General features: G+C 33.0%; 1 protein-coding gene across 1 annotated transcript; it reads left to right on the forward strand.

Moving 5' to 3' along the window:
- The first annotated feature begins 13,592 nt into the window (after positions 1-13,592).
- On the forward strand, positions 13,593-16,359 carry LOC147393319 (beta-amyrin 28-monooxygenase CYP716A378-like). Its single transcript, XM_086456870.1, has 3 exons — positions 13,593-14,650; positions 15,546-15,733; positions 15,840-16,359. The coding sequence occupies exons 1-3, from the start codon at positions 14,140-14,142 to the stop codon at positions 16,131-16,133; spliced, it is 993 nt and encodes a 330-aa protein (XP_086312996.1). The 5' UTR covers positions 13,593-14,139; the 3' UTR covers positions 16,134-16,359.
- Positions 16,360-16,810: the final 451 nt, after the last annotated feature.

Raw genomic sequence — 16,810 nt, forward strand, 5'->3', positions numbered from 1 at the left:
CGAATTGCTACATCAGGCTGCTAAATGAACTGTCACTAGCTTTGGCATTCGGATATCACACTATCTACCAAAATAGATTTGCTATCTAGTTTGCTTCAACCCTCTGCCAAAGAGGGGCATCTGTAGACACCCCATTTTTGCACTCGCTTGATTAATCAACTTGTCAACTCGATTGCAACGGTTTCCAATGATGGATGTGTATTCTATTACTTTATTTTGTTACTAGATGTGTTTCAGAAATCCGGATGAGGTATCTCGAACTGACAAAACCTTAGAAATCACGCTACGCTAGGAAAATACGACTCCAGAAACATAGAAATCATCATCTTGCAGACCTAAAAAGAAGTTTCACGATAAAAATCACTAAAAATTGACCAAATTATCAAAATACCCCTAACATCAAAACAACCCTAGAGCCTATGTTACGATTAGGAAAATCCTTTCGAACACATAAAATAAGAAATCGAAACTAAATAAATCATTTTCCCAATTTCACAGAATTTGTCAAAATTATGAAAATACCCCTCATAAAGTTCATGATCATTTCACACAAAAAATTTCATAAATGATACAAACTAATATTTCTATTGAATTCCTTACGAAAAATCGATTCTAAAACATCCTAGAACATTAAAAACTGACTTAAAACGTGAAAAGTCCTCTCTGGGGGTAAAACGGTAATTTCACAATTTTCATAATTAAAAAATTCAAAATTAATAAATAAAACATTAAATAATTAAAGTGAAACATTAATGAAATTAATTTAAAAGTTTGAACTTAAAAAATCAATCATCGGGCTCTCATGAACTATTGTTGAGGGTTCGTGAGATATTTCTTTAAGGACCCCTTATTTGGGAGTCTAAAGAATTTAAAATATAATAGAAGGGGGTTCTCTAAAAAATTAAAGTCAATCAAGAAAGACTAAAGTCAAGGTATTAAAGTCAATCAAGTAAGACTAAAGTCAAAATTAAAGTCAATTAAGCAAGACTAAAGTCAAGGTATTGAAAGTCAATCAATTAAGATTAAAGTCAAAATCTTAAAGTCAATCAAATAAAACCAAAAGTCAAAACCCTAATAGAGTTCTAATTAAATAATAACTCTATCTAATAAAGTTCTAACTAAAACACAACTCCACCTAAAATAATTCTAATTAAAACACAACTCTACCTAAAACAATTCTAACTAAAACACAACTCTAATTAAAAGAATTATAATCAAACACTAATGCTATCTAAATCAACTCTTAAAAAAATCTATAAATAGAGGTCCCCACACCCTATTTTCGTATAAAATCAAAAAATCCTAAGAGAAGTAGGTCAAAAAGCCTCTCTAACCTCTCATAAACCTCAATTTTGAAGTCCCAACTCCTTACCTAATACCCATACATCAATTTTAGCTCAAAAAACACCTAGAAGCCCTTCAAAAATACCTCCAAACCCATATACAAATCCAAAGAATTCAGATCTGAAAAAGAGATACTTCAACTTGGAGATTAGAAATCAGATCCGGTGACAGAACGAAGCGAGGAATACTGTACATGAAGTTTTTCTATCAGATTTAAGGGAAAAAACCATTGCGTTCGGAAAAGGTAAGTATTTTTTATTTATTTTATTGATTAGGTCTTTTTAGCAATGTAGTTCTATTTGGGAATTAGTAGAGACCGGCGTTTGTAGGGCTGGGTTGGTGCCTAACACCTTCCAACTCCGTAACGTGATCCCCAAACTTTATTTCTTATTTTTCGTAGATTAGTTTCTTTTGCCTTTTAGAGTCAATGTTCGGTTCCTAGACCGTAATAACTAGGTGGCGACTCCTAAACCTCAAGGGTGAAAAGCGGATCCGCGCAACCCACAGATCGAGGGCGCTTTCACACCTATGAGCATTATATTATCCTCAGTGGGCGACAGAAAAATCCACTACCAAATCCAAGAAATTTCCAAAGCATCTCATCAAGTAATTAGGAACAATATGATGGTATGACCCCTAGAGTTCAAAGTCTTCCATTATTTCTTGTGAAATGAATTGATGAGCCCAATTAAAATATATTTGTCTCGAGTAATCATGATGATTGATTTGACTTTAATTTGTGGACATTTTTCTTGCAAAGTTGCTAAATTCTTGAGATAGCTAACCTACACAAAATTAATAAGATGTCGACATTTAAGAGAGTTCTCATCCAAACATTATTTGATACAGTTAGACATTCATAATTTTGTAAATAAGGACTCATTTGAATGAAAGATAACTAATATATTTTTTTTAATTATAATTTTAAAATCTATTTGATTTTTTATTATTGACTTAATCATTATTGTACATCCACAGACAAAGAAACAATACACTATTCAAATGAGGATGATTATAAATATTAAAGGACATGATCAGGATTTTTAAGTCACAATACTTTTGTAATTTATATCCAATTTGGAAAGAGAGAGAATCATGTTATTTAAATGATTTTGTGGAGGAAGAATTTGTAATGAAATTTGAATAATAATGCTAATAGAAAGTTTCTCAACCATGGGGGAAATTTGTAAATAATGATGTTTAAGCTATACAACTTCATTTTTAACCTCACCTTATTTACCTCTTGTAAAAACCTTGATTTTTCTATTCATCATTAGTCACCATCTTCTACTTCCTCAAAATCCTTTCAGTGACGAAGTTTGTATGTTGAAGTAGGTAGAGTTTTCAAGTTTAAGATGATAGTAAAAGATTTAATCTTTGAGATTCAATATGACTGATTTTGAGAAAAACCATACTTGTACTATTAAATTATGTCTTATTGAGGTTTTTAAAGATTGAAGAAGATAAAATATTAACGTTGAAGCAGGGGTAAAGCCAGGATTTTCACCATGTAGTGGCAACCAAGAGTAGGAATTGTTTTGTGGGACAACTAAGATTGAGAAAAAAAATAGTTGTGGGAGTGACTGAGAGTGAATTTTTATTTTTTTGTGAGTGCAATAGATGCATATTTTTTTATCCATCGTAATAACTCTTTAATTCATAGACTTTGAAATTCTTGTGAGGCACTTACCCCACACAGCCTCCACTGTAAATCTACCTTTGCGTTGAATGCCAAGAATAAAAAGCTTTACCTTAAGATTGAAGTGTAAACAATTTTAGAGAAAAAAATCAAGGATTTTCTTAAAGAAATTGAAAATGAGGGTATTTAAGTCATTTAACTGAGAAGACCTCTAGGTCAAGGGACATGCCATCAATTCAAAAACACAAGAAGATATCTCATATTATTGACCAAAAACTAATGATAAATCAACATCGCAAAATGTAGGGGTGCACATTGGATTGGGTAAATCCGAGAACCGAACCAATCCGAAGCCTTTTGGATTGGATTGGTTCGGATTGAGCATGGTTTAGTTCGGGTGTGGATTGTATATAAACAAATCCGATTGATTTGGTTCGGTTCCGGATTAGGGGTATAATAGAACCGAACCAATCCGAGAACCGAACTAATCCGAAGTATTTATTATAATATATATATATATATATTTAAAAATAAAGTTCTTTCTTAGTTTCGTTCTTCTATTATCTACTTCTCTCTCTCAACTGTGTTAGTATGTTACGAAGAGGTAACTTATCAAGGTCTTCAATTTCATCTCCTCCATTTTTTTCTAACAAAAATTAATAAAAAATTTACACACTGTAGACACCCCATTTTCGTGTTTGCCTGATTAATCAACTTGTCAACTCGATCGCAACGGTTCCCAATGATGGATGTTTATTCCAATGCTTTATTTGATACTAGATATGTTTCAGAAATCCGGATGAGGTATCTTGAACTGACAAAAACTATAAAAATCATGCTACGTTAGGAAAATATAACCTCAAAAGCTTAGAAATCATTATTTTTCAGACAAAAAAAAGCTTCACGATAAAAATCATTAAAAAAATGATCAAATTATCAAAATACCCCTAACCTTAAAACATCCCTAGAGCCTATGTTACGCTTAGGAAAATCCATTCAAACACATAAAACAACAAATCGAAATCAAATAAATCATTTTGCCAATTGTCATAGATTTTGACAAAATTACGAAAATGCCCCTCATAAAGTTCACGATCATTTCGCACAAATTTTTTTTATAAATGATACAAATCAATATTTCCATTGAATTCCTTACGAAAAATCGATTCTAAAACATCTTGGAACATCAAAAATCAACTTCAAACGTAAAAGTTCTCTTTAGGGGCAAAACGATAATTTTTCAAATTAAAAAATTAAAAAATTTAAAAATTTTGAAATTAATGAATAAAACATTAAATAATGTAAAGTGAAACATTAATAAAATTAATTTAAAAATTTGAACAAAAAAATTGATCAATTAGGCTCTCAGGCAAAATTGTTGATGGTTGCCTAGATAGTCCATCTGGGGGCCCAAAGAATTAAAACATAATAAATAGGGGTTCTCAAAAGAAATCTTAAAGTCAATCAAGTAAGACTAAAGTCAAAAAATTAATGAAGTAAGATTAACGTAAAAAAAATTTAAAGTCAATCAAATGAGACTAAAAGTCAAAACCCTAATTAAAACCCTAATCAAGTCAATCTCATAAGACTTAAGGCAAAACCCTAATAAGACTAAGTCAATCTCATAAGACTAAAGTCAAAACCTTAATTAAAACCCTAATCAAGTCAATCTCATAAGACTTAAGTCAAAACCATAATTAAAACCCTAATAAGACTAAGTCAATCTCATAAGACTAAAGTCAAAACCCTAATTAAAACCTAAAAGGAAACTTAATTAAACACTAACTCTACCCAAAAGTTTTCCTAGCCTCCCATAAATCTTGATTTTAAAGCCCCAACTCCTTACTTAACATCCATACCCCAACTTTATCTCAAAAAACACTTATAAATCCTTCTAAAACACCCCAGAAAATCATAAAAAATTAGAAAAATTCAGAAGGAGATATTTTGTTTTGGAGATCCGACACAAATTCGGTGACAGAACGAAGTGAGGAGTGCTGTACGGAGAACTATTCTACCAGATTTAAGGGAACAAGACTATTGTCTTCGTAAAGGTAAATATTTAATTTTTTTTTATGGATTAGATTTTTTTAGCAATGTAATTATATTTGAGAATTAGTAGAGATCGACATTTGCCGGTCGAGGTTGGGGCCTAACACCATCCAACTCCGTAACGTGATCCCCGGACTTAGTTTCTTATTTTTCGTAGATTAGTTTCTTTTGCCTTTTAAAGTCAATGTTCAGTTCCTAGATCGTAATAACTAGGTGGCAACTCCCAAACCTCAAAGGTCAAAAGCGGATCCGCGCAACCCGCAAATCGATGGCATTTTCAGTGGTAACTCCACTGGGGACCATTGAGGATCAGACTTGAAAAACCTCAAGTATGGGATGCATTGGAGGACCTTTTTATTTGATTTTTAGTTGTTTGTTTATTTTGTTTTTTTTTAATCATTCTTTTTGTCATCGAGGGTTTTCTCGGAATTATGCTCAGTTACTGTCGAGGGTTTTCTCGGAATTATGCTCAATTATCGTCGAGGGTTTCTCGGAACTATGCTCAGATGCTGTCGAGGGTTTTCTCGGAATTATACTCAGTTACCGCTGAGGATTTTCTCGGAATTATGTTCAATTTATGCTCAAATTATGCTCAGATTATGCTTAGTTTATACCCAGTCTATGCTCAGTTTATGCCCAGTTTATGCTCAGATTATGCTCAAATTATGCTCAGTTTTTGCTCAATTTATATTCACTTTGTGCTCAGGTTTACTCAGTTCCAACTTAAACTCTTTGAAATTTATCTCAAATTTTAAGTGCACACACTTACACAGTTGTTACATAGTCAAGGATAATTTTTTAAAATTCAAGGATCTGACACTGTCAATGAGAGTTCTCGCTCGATGACTTGACTACCTTTAGTTCGGGGAGAGTTTTACCCTCAAGGATCCGAACGTCCTGACGAATTACTAAATCAGGCTGCAAAATAAACTGTCACTAGCTTTGGCATTTGAATATCGCACTATCTATCAAAATAGATTTGCTATCTAGTTTGCTTCAACCCTCTGCCAAAGAGGGGCATCTGTAGACACCCCATTTTCGCATTTGCCTGATTAATCAACTCGTCAACCCGATCGTCACGGTTCCTAATGATGGATGTTTATTCCAATGCTTTATTTGTTATTAGATATGTTTCAGAAATCTGGATGAGGTATCTCGAACTGACAAAAACTAGAGAAATCACGCTATGCTAGGAAAATATAACTCCAAAAGCTTAGAAATCATCATTTTTTCAGACAAAAAGAAGTTTCACGATAAAAATCACTAAAAAAATGACTAAATTATCAAAATACCCCTAACCTTAAAACATCTCTAGAGCCTACATTACACTTAAGAAAATCCATTCAAACACATAAAATAACAAATCGAAATCAAATAAATCATTTTGCCAATTTTCACATAATTTGACAAAATTACGAAAATTCCCCTCACAAAGTTCACGAACATTACGCACAAAATTTTTATAAATGATATATACCAATATTCTCATTGAATTCCTTACGAAAAATCGATTCTAAAACATCTTGGAACATCAAAAATTGATTTGAAACGCAAAAGTTCTCTTTGGGGCAAAACAGTAATTTTTCAAATTAAAAAATTAAAATTTTTTGAAATTAATAAATAAAACATTAAATAATGTAAAGTGAAACATTAATAAAATTAATTTAGAAATTTGAACAAAAAAATCGATCAATTAGGTTCTCAGGAAAAATTGTTGATGGTTGCCCATATATTTATTAAAGGACCCCTCCATCTTGGGGCCCAAAGAATTAAAACATAATAAAGGAGGGTTCTCCAAAGAAATCTGAAAGTCAATCAAGTAAGACTAAAGTCAAAAAATTAATCAAGTAAGATTAAAGTAAAAAAAAATTAAAGTCAATCAAATGAGACTGAAAGTCAAAACCCTAATTAAAACCTTAATCAAGTCAATCTCATAAGACTTAAGTTAAAACCCTAATAAGACTAAGTTAGGCATAAATAGGAGCCTTCACACCTTATTTTCAGATATAAGAGAAAATCCTAGAAAAAGTATGTCAAAAAGCTTCCCTAACCTCCCATAAACCTTGATTTTGAAACCCCAACTCTTACCTAACATCCATACCCTAACTTTATCTCAAAAAACACCTAGAAATCTTTTTAAAATACCTCAGAAATTCATAAAAAAATTAGAAAAATTTAGAAGGAGATACTTTATTTTGGAGATCCGAAACGAATTCGATGACAGAACGAAGCGAGGATTGTTGTACGAAAAACTATTCTACTAGATATAAGAGAATAAGACCGTTATCTTCGTAAAGGTAAATATCTAATTTTTTTTTATTGATTAGGTCTTTTTAGCAATGTAGTTATATTTGGGAATTAGTAGAGACTGGTGTTTGCCGGGCGGGGTTGATGCCTAACACCTTCCAACTCCGTAACGTGATCCCCTGACTTAGTTTCTTATTTTTCGTAGATTAATTTTTTTGTCTTTTAAAGTCAATGTTTGGTTCTTAGACCGTAATAACTAGGTGGCGATTCCCAAACCTCAAAGGTCAAAAGCGGATCTGCGCACCCCGCGGATCGAGGGTGCTTTCACACACATCTCTCTTAACTTTTAAATGGATCAACTTATTTATGGAAAACTTTTTCAAAGAGTTTGATTTTTTTATTTTTTTTATAAGAACCTTTATGCCATGTTTATTAAATGAAATATACTATACGAACTTAGACTTGGATTCATTAATCGACCATTTAATCCATCCAAAATACCAATTTTAAAATTATAATTTTTTATTATTCTCATTGAACTTTCTCTAATTTTTTATTTATACAGATTTCAATCAAAATTTAATCATAGAATCATTTTCATTTTAAAATATAGGTATTATTTATGATATGATCCAAATGATTTTTTTTTTTTTGAAACAAAAAATATTAGTTTTTCTATTTTGAAAGTATGAGAACCGAGAACCGATTCGAACCAAGGTTGGTTTGGTTCTATAGGATAATTGGATTGGTTCGGTTCCAAATTTGTAGAACCGATCATATTTGGTTCGGCTCCATTTTTGCCAAAATCCGAACCAATCCAAACCATGTGCACCCCTAGCAAAATGTATGTGGTATTTACGAGGTTGACGTGACAAGGACACAGAATCATTGATTTTTTTCCTTATGTATCCCGAAGAAAAGGATTTATGGTTATATGCCCTTCCATGTCAGTCACATACAGACCGCCTATGTTTTGTGGTGTGAATTTATCACAGCTCTTGACCAAAATGTAGAGGAGATATGTAAATCATCCATTCAGTAGACATTTCAAAAGGAAGAACACTATCTAAACAGTCTTTCTATTCTGCCTGCCAAAATTGATTCAGTCACATACAGGCCACCTATGTTTTGTGGTGTGAATTTATCACAGCTCTGGACCAAAATGTAGAAGGGCATATGTAAATCATCCATTCAGTAGACATTTCAAAAGGTTGAACACTATCTAGACAGTCTTTCTATTTTACCTACCAAAATTGACTGTCAGTCACATACAGGCCGCCTATGTTTTGTGGTGTGAATTTACCACAGCTCTTGACCAAAATGTAGAGGGGCATATGTAAATCATCCATTCAGTAGACATTTCAAAAGGACGAACACTATTTAGACAGTCTTTCTATTTTGCCTGCCAAAATTGACTAGTTCGACATCAATTATTTCAAAGTTAGCGGAAGGACTGTATAGAGAATTTAAGCTGATTTTGTCTTGACTTAGGCTCCCAAGTTCATAATTTTTTTTCCAATGGTTAAACAATAATACAGTGACACATGTTAACAAACTAATAATTATGAAAATATATATTTGCGATCAAGGTGGAAGGACTTTATTAAGCTGATGTTGTCTGGACTTAGAATTCCAAGTTCAATAAATTTTTTTCCCCAATGGCTCACTTCATGTGCTTGTGCCCCAACGATAAAGTGACCCATGTAAATATTTTTTTCTTCTTTTATAATAATAATAGAAAAAAAAAAAAAAACGATAAATCAACTAATTTAGTCAGGCACGCATCCCACCTAAGTCTCCCACTCGAGCTCTCACAAATGGAAATAGTTCGTTTTTTCTATATGTGACACATCCAAGAATATCAGTAAGGATGGCAGGTTTAGTTATGTTATCAAATTAGCCAGGCCGTAGTCACCAAATCCTTCTATTAGAGGTGTTGCTTATACGTTCCACTACGTCAAATTGCATTTTTAGCGACGCCACAATTGCGCTTAAAACGACTGCTAAAGGCTGTCGTTAATTGCGACAGTTTTTAGCAGTCGTTTAAATGTCGTTTTTATCGTTACAAGTAAAAGTTGGGGTGCCAATAGCCACTCTCTTAAAATTCCCTTTCTTCCCCGTCTAAGAGAGAAAAACGAATTGCTCTCTCTCTCTCTCTCTCTCTCTCTCTCTCTCCATTCTTCCCTGTCTAAGAGGTTTGATTCTTGGATTCCTCTGTATTCATTTCTCCTTAAATAAATAAATTCGCGCACTCTCTCAACTCGATCTATTCAAGTTGGATCCATAACGTTGGTCATCAGGTTTATTTTTTTCTCGCTCTTGAACTGTTCTAGGGTTTGAGCTCTCGGTCTCACTCAATGATTTTGGTTTTTTATTTGTTATTCCTTCATATTGAACTCACTCTCTCTCTCTCTCTTTCTCTCTCTCTCTCTATATATATATATAGGGTCCGTTCAGCACCCTAAGCTTTACCACACACTTTAACAAACGTGTTTTGTCTTACATGGGTTAGAAGTTTTGGAATGGGCTGATTTTTGGTGAGGATGATCTCTATGGTAAGGAGATCATTCTCACCAAAAATCAGCTCATTCCAAAACTTCTAACCCCATAAAAAATGGTTTACAAAAAATGGACGGTCCACGATTTTTCAACGTATAAACATGGGGCTAAACATTTCGGAATGGGCTGATTTTTGGGGAGGATGATCTTCTAATCATAAAGATCATCCTCACCAAAAATCAGCCCATTCCAAAACTTCTAACCCATGTAGGACAAAAAACGTTTGTTAAAGTGTGTGGTAAAACTTAGGGTGCTGAACATTTCCCATATAGGGTCCCGTATATATATATATATATATATATATATATATATATATATATATCTCTCTCTCTCTCTCTCTCTCTCTCTCTCTATATATATATATATATATATATATATATATATGGTCCCGTTATTTGGCCAACAGTTTGGCAAACACTTTTTCAAAACATGGGTTAGAGGTCTTGGAATGGGCTGATTTTTGGTGAGGATGATCTCTACAGTGAGGAGATCATCCTCACCAAAAATCAGCTCATTCCAAAACTTCTAGCCCCAGTTTACAAGTTGAAAAATCGTGAATCGTCCATTTTTTGTAAACCATTTTTGATGGGGTTAGAAGTTTTGGAATGGGCTGATTTTTGTTGATGTTGATCTCCTCACCGTAGAGATCATCCTCACCAAAAATCAGCCTATTCCAAGACCTCTAACCCATGTTTTGAAAAATGTGTTTGCCAAAATGTTTGCCAAACTATTGGCCAAATAACACTACCCATATATATATATATATATATATATATATCTTCAACAACTTTGGTTTTAAGTTTTCGATCTGATATCAAAACTTTAATCAAGTTCGATAGTATAGTTTTGGTTTTATTTTTTGGTTTGATTTAAATAAAAACCCTAGTTCTATAGTGTTGATTCAATTTTACGGTGTAGCAATTGATCCCTAAATCATATATTTCATTTTCTAGGTTTTTAATATCGAGACGGGATTGACTAAGTTGAGCTTCCGCAGCAACAGTTAGGTTTTTTAGGATTTTGTTGGTTGAGATTAGGATACTTCAGTTCTGATCTCAATCACGTTTTCGACAAATTTCAGGTGAGTTTATCTACGCAAACTCAGACCGTCACATCAGTAATAACCGGAGAGTAAAGCTCTTCAGCGTTGTCATTAATGAAGACCTATTCTAAAATTTAAGGTCAGGTAAACGGATTTTATTAATCCATCCAATTATGTTTGATAAAATTTATTGATCAATAGGATTTATATAAATGAATCTTGTTTGTGTTTCTTTGTGTATTTGTTTCCAAATTAAGTGTTGCATTTATTTGTTTAATTTTATTTAGGTGTCGATGGTGAATCTTGCAATGGAATCAGTGTTATCCATTTTGCAAAAAATTGTTGTTGACGTTGAAACAATGGAAAGTATTTACTGTTTTATAGAATAGACGCTAATAATTTCTTTTTGTGTAATGATTTTTTAACTCAATCTGACAGGGTGACTCAAAAACTTGACTGACATGTACCCTGTAAGAACCACATACTTTTCCCTCGGGATACATAACTACACATCCCCATAAAACATGTGCAATTGTGTATCTCAAGGGAAAAATCTATGGTTCTTGCATCTGCCACGTCAATGAGCTTTTAAGTTACCCTGTTAGGTTGAGTTACAAAATCAGCACATTGTATGATATCTTGACTAAGGCAAGCATTGTGAAGAAGAAGATCCCAATGCTCATATTGTGCAACAAGACTGACAAAGTGACTGCACACACCAAATAATTCATCTAGAAACAACTAGAGAAGGAAATGTAATACTTAAAACTTACTTTCATCTATGAGTGGGTATGCTGGTTTGGTGCGTGTTTGATGATTATCACCAGTTTCATGTCTTTTAATACATATTATTTTGGTCAAATATCAATGTTTGCTTAGAGCGAGCCTTGTAGGGAAGTTTGATCAGACAAAGTGGAATTGATCTGAATTATTGGTTTTTAGACTATAGTCTTACACATTTATAGTTTCTTCACTTATATTGATTTGACATTGGGAATTTAAGATAATGGATCTCCCAAAACAAATTTTGGATAAGTAAACCATCTTGGAGTGGGATAAGTGTTCAATTCTTGGTTCTTGATCAATCTTTATAATCTCATATTTATGACTAGAATTTCTTTTAAAGAAATATGATCAATGCTTTATAGGATGCTACTTGCTCAATGTTGAGGGTCTTTAGATTCCAATTTTAGGAGTTTTCTTGTGCGAAAGAGCAAAAGACAAGAAAAAATGTTGTAATCTCCAAAATTTTCATTTCCAGTTCTGTTTGGGAGTCGAAAGTTTATTTTAGATCATTGTGATTTTTGTGTGTTGTAGACATACCATCTTTAATTTCTTTTTTATTTTATTTCCCTACTTGAATTCATAGGTAACATTATTACAACTGGATGAACAACTTAAATTTATCTTTGGGATTGAACACGTTTTCCCGATAGTGTGCCAAATACTAATTAAAGAAGACATGTGAGTGTTGCAGTGCTAAGATATTATGTAATACGAGGTCTGAAATGGGACAAGTTTCAAAAGGAAAAAAAATAGAGGGGAGGGGGCGTGCTTAGTAGAATATGGCTCATCCTTTGTAGGACATGGTTTCTTCAACATCAAGAAAAAGGCACAGATGTGAACCTAGTCCCAAAATATTGAAAACTTGTTCTACATGAAGATTACCTTACCATACATGTCATATTAAGCTCTATTTTTTAAATAATTATTAGTCATGTATGTCATAAGAAACAATCATTGCAATGAAATATTTATGAACATTAGAATTAGAAGACACAATAGTGTAACAATGAAAAAAATTTAAAATATTATTGTAATTACAAAATTAATCTAAAATCTTCAAAGTTCAAGAAACTTCAATTAGTAAAATATATATTGATTATTGAATTACTAATAAATAAGAATATTGATCAATATTGTGTTGTTGTAATAAACTACGAATATGAATAATATAGTAACACTAGTGATACTAGTCAAGTCATATAAATGGTACAAAAAAATATAACCAATCCATGGACATAGGGCAAGTGAAAATATAATAACTGGACAATAGTGGATCCATGATTATACTTTCCAACACAAAATTTATTGAATGAAATATATTTATTTTATTAAAATTTGTCAATTCTAAATTGTAAATGAGGTATTTTTTTGCTACATGGAGTCAGTGATGATGGAATAAGTAAGCAAATGAATCATACAAAAATAAAATTGATATTTAAGTACATTATTTGCAATGCTCTAGAGGTGCTCCACACAGGCCCTAAGCTATTTTTTAACTTAGTGCTCCAGGTTGCACACCTGCACATGCTCACGCGCAATCACTAAGAGGCAGACTAACTCTAATAGTAGAGCGATCTTAAGGTGTCATTTAATTTAGTTGGTAAATTTCATAGGTGATGATACCATAGACTTGGGCTTAATGTGCATCGAAATTGAGCTACGAATCTAATTAAAAATAAGTTTATTGATCATAAAAATAATATTAAGTGGTCGATAGGAAGAATTTGGTCCTATAGCCCTCTAAAGCATTAACTTATTCAATCGTCATATTTAACCTATCTAGTCGTCAAATTTGACTTTTCTTAAACAAAAGTGACTTTATTATTTGACATTTGGGGAGGTTCCACATGAGATTATATATAGTTCTTTATTTTGTGCTAGTTTTGATGTCATATATATATATATATGTTCATTGACTTATTCTTTTAGGTTTCTATAAATTGACCAAATTAAGTAGCGAAAAAGTTGAAGTTCAACCAAACTCTCCTCCTCTCGCAAACACTTGTCCACGTCTTATAATTTCCATCAACCATGGAATTCTTCTTTACATCTCTATCTCTTCTTCTCGTCTTCTTTTTTCTTACTCTTGCAATCTTCATTTACAAACGCTCAGCCCGTGGTGGCGCTACCAAGCTCCCTCCGGGTAGTCATGGATGGCCCATAATAGGTGAAACCATCGAATTCTTATATGGAAAGCCCGAAAAATTTGTGGGAGATAGAATGACAAAACACTCACCTGATATCTTCAAGACAACAATACTTGGAGAACCAACCGCGGTCATTTGCGGTCCATTGGGCAACAAATTCCTCCTCCAATGAACAAAAGCTTGTTGTTACATGGCACCCAAATTCCACGCGAAAGCTTTTAGGTGTGGCTCCCGCAGCCCCATCATCCGACACCGCTACTAATGCATCACGAACCGAGTTATTACGCATCTTACGTGCTGGGTTCCTAAAGCCCGAAGCACTAATGCGGTTCATAGAAAAAATGGATGCAACGACCCAAAACCATATGAAGATGTATTGGGAAGGCAAAGATGAGGTGAAGGTCTTCCCTCTATCGAAAGTTTACACTTTATCTTTGGCGTGTCAAATCTTCTTAGGCCTTGCTGACCCTGATAGAGTTACGAAATTTGTTAGCAAGTTCGATGATTTGTACAGGGGGCTCCATTCGATACCTTTGAATTTCCCTGGGACAATATTTTATAGAGCTAGTAAAGCTGCCAGTGCAATTAGGAAGGAACTTCAATTGATAATCAAGGAGAAGAAGGTCGCTATGTCGAAGGGTGTTCCGATGCAAGATGTAGTATCGCATATGATCGTTGCTACCGACCCAACAGGACGATTCATGTCAGAGATCGAGATTTTGGATCAAATTATGGGTTTACTTGTTGCAGGTTATAGTGCAGTGGCTACTGTTCTAACTTTCCTCATGAAGTATGTCGGAGAGAATCCCCATGTGTATGATAAGATTCGAAGTGGTAAGCTATTATTATTATTATTATTATTCTTTCTTCTTATCAAATCATGTCAACTTGCATTATAACATGAGTTGACTTGGTCAAGTCCATATTTACATATTAATTTATTTTTGATATAATTTTTTATAGAGTCGTGATAATATAAGTTACCCACGTAGCATACTCAATCGGCACCCCTTACGTGACAGGTTTGGAAATCGTGTATATAATTTAAAATCATATTTAAAATCTATTTTCAAAAATGATATTAAATATAACAAGCATTAGTATTTGGCAGCTTTTCGAATCAACTTGATGAGTTTTCAAATCAAATTAACTTTATTTTAAGGTCGATTTCCATCCTTCCTGGACAGTTATTATCCTAGTCAAGGGGGCATGCAAAGCTCCAACTGTAATTGACTCCTAGGTTTAAAATATAACTGTCCTAGACCAGGCCAATATAATGATCAATTAGACCCACCTTTATGCTTTCTTCTATGCATCCCACTCTAAAATGTGCTTTTGGTGGGTGTAATTAGCACAAATGGTGGGTCCAAAGAGCCTGACCCACTATTCATATAATTATGGTAACCAAGTTTGGATTCAACAATTAACTAGTTGGGGTTTAGTTTGATTAATTTAGATAAATCTGTGAAAGTTTCAGAATTTTTTTTTTTTTTGATGTTGAAAAGATTGAGGGTAGGCCAAAAAGTTTCAGAATTTGTTTCCATATTTTTTTTTCTTCAGATTTTTTGACAAAGTTTAGCCTTTATTTTGTGATAGATCATGTAATATATATAACTATTCAGATTGATTATTTAAATAGTTCCCTAAGCCATACTAATTACTACTATTAACAATTATTAATTTTTTTCAACAAATTTTTTTTTTTTTTTTTTTTTTTGTTGGGAATCAGAGCAATTAGAAATAATAAACTCCAAAGCACCTGGAGAGGCTCTACAATGGGAGGACATACAAAAGATGAGGTATTCATGGAATGCTGCAAATGAAGCCATGAGACTCACACCACCTCAACAAGGAACTTTCAGAGAAGCCATAACTGATTTCAACTATGCAGGTTTCACCATTCCAAAAGGATTTAAGGTAAGTGATATATATATAATTCGCGAGCAAAATATGTATATAAGTTCATTTTGATCCTCGAGAGATGTCGCTAATTCCCCAATTATTTTTTTCTTTCTAATTTCAGATATATTGGACTGTGAACACGACAAACAGGAACCCTGAGTACTTCCCAGAGCCGGGAAAATTTGATCCATCGAGGTATGAAGGGAATGGACCTACTCCTTACGCATTTGTTCCTTTTGGAGGAGGACGTCAGATGTGTCCCGGGAAAGAATATGTTCGATTAGTGATACTTACTTACCTTCATAATGTGGTTAAGAAGTACAAATGGGAGGTTATTTATCCTAATGAGAAGATCATAGGTGTTATGATACCGACACCAACCCAAGGACTTCCAATTCGCCTTCGAAGTCACTAATCTTGAATTTCTGGATTCATCTCGTAAGCATTGATATTGTAAATTCGATTTTTCAATCGAATTAGAAAAATAAGTATAGTTCAAATTGTACTCAGCCTTTTTTTTTCTTTTTTCTTTTTTATTGGTATTCATATAGTCTGTACCCTATGCTTATCAATTTGGTATTAGATAAATTAATAATAGTTTGTTATGGAATTTAATTTCTTAATTTTGGGAAATAATACAATTTCTAGATCAGTTTGATAAATAAGAGTTAATATCAAGATCGCCCCCAAAATGTCTACACAAACTCAATTCGTTATTGCGAATAGGGATGTATGATTTGAAACCAAAGGAAAGGGGTCTTTGTAATGGAAAAAATCAAACACAGTTTTATTTATGGGACCGACTAGTTGCACATCACTAATAGACAGTTGCACTCCAATCTTAAAAAATACCATTATTTTTATAATCATCTTTCTATTACAAGTTGCACTGCATTTGAATATATAACTTGCTTGTTCATCTTCCTGGTTATGCTCGTGGTCTCTTTGTTTTAAGATATTTAATTATTTATTGAGTAATTAATTGAGTTAATAATGGAAACATGTCTTGATGACTTGAAGAATTCGATAAAAAATTGATCATTTTTTTTTTGGTACAAATTTCTTAACAAAATTTTTTTTGGGCATGAATGA

Source organism: Akebia trifoliata, chromosome 10, assembly GCF_017979445.1.
Source record: "Akebia trifoliata isolate Shusen 1 chromosome 10, ASM1797944v1, whole genome shotgun sequence".
NCBI classification, from domain to species: Eukaryota; Viridiplantae; Streptophyta; class Magnoliopsida; order Ranunculales; family Lardizabalaceae; genus Akebia; species Akebia trifoliata.

Excerpts from the sequence above, each read along its gene's own strand:
- LOC147393319 (XM_086456870.1), top strand. The coding sequence starts at position 14,140 with ATGCGGTTCATAGAAAAAATGGATGCAACGACCCAAAACCATATGAAG. Across the intron at positions 14,651-15,545 it reads GTATGATAAGATTCGAAGTG|AGCAATTAGAAATAATAAAC; the intron begins GTAAGCTATTAT and ends GTTGGGAATCAG. Across the intron at positions 15,734-15,839 it reads CCATTCCAAAAGGATTTAAG|ATATATTGGACTGTGAACAC; the intron begins GTAAGTGATATA and ends TTCTAATTTCAG.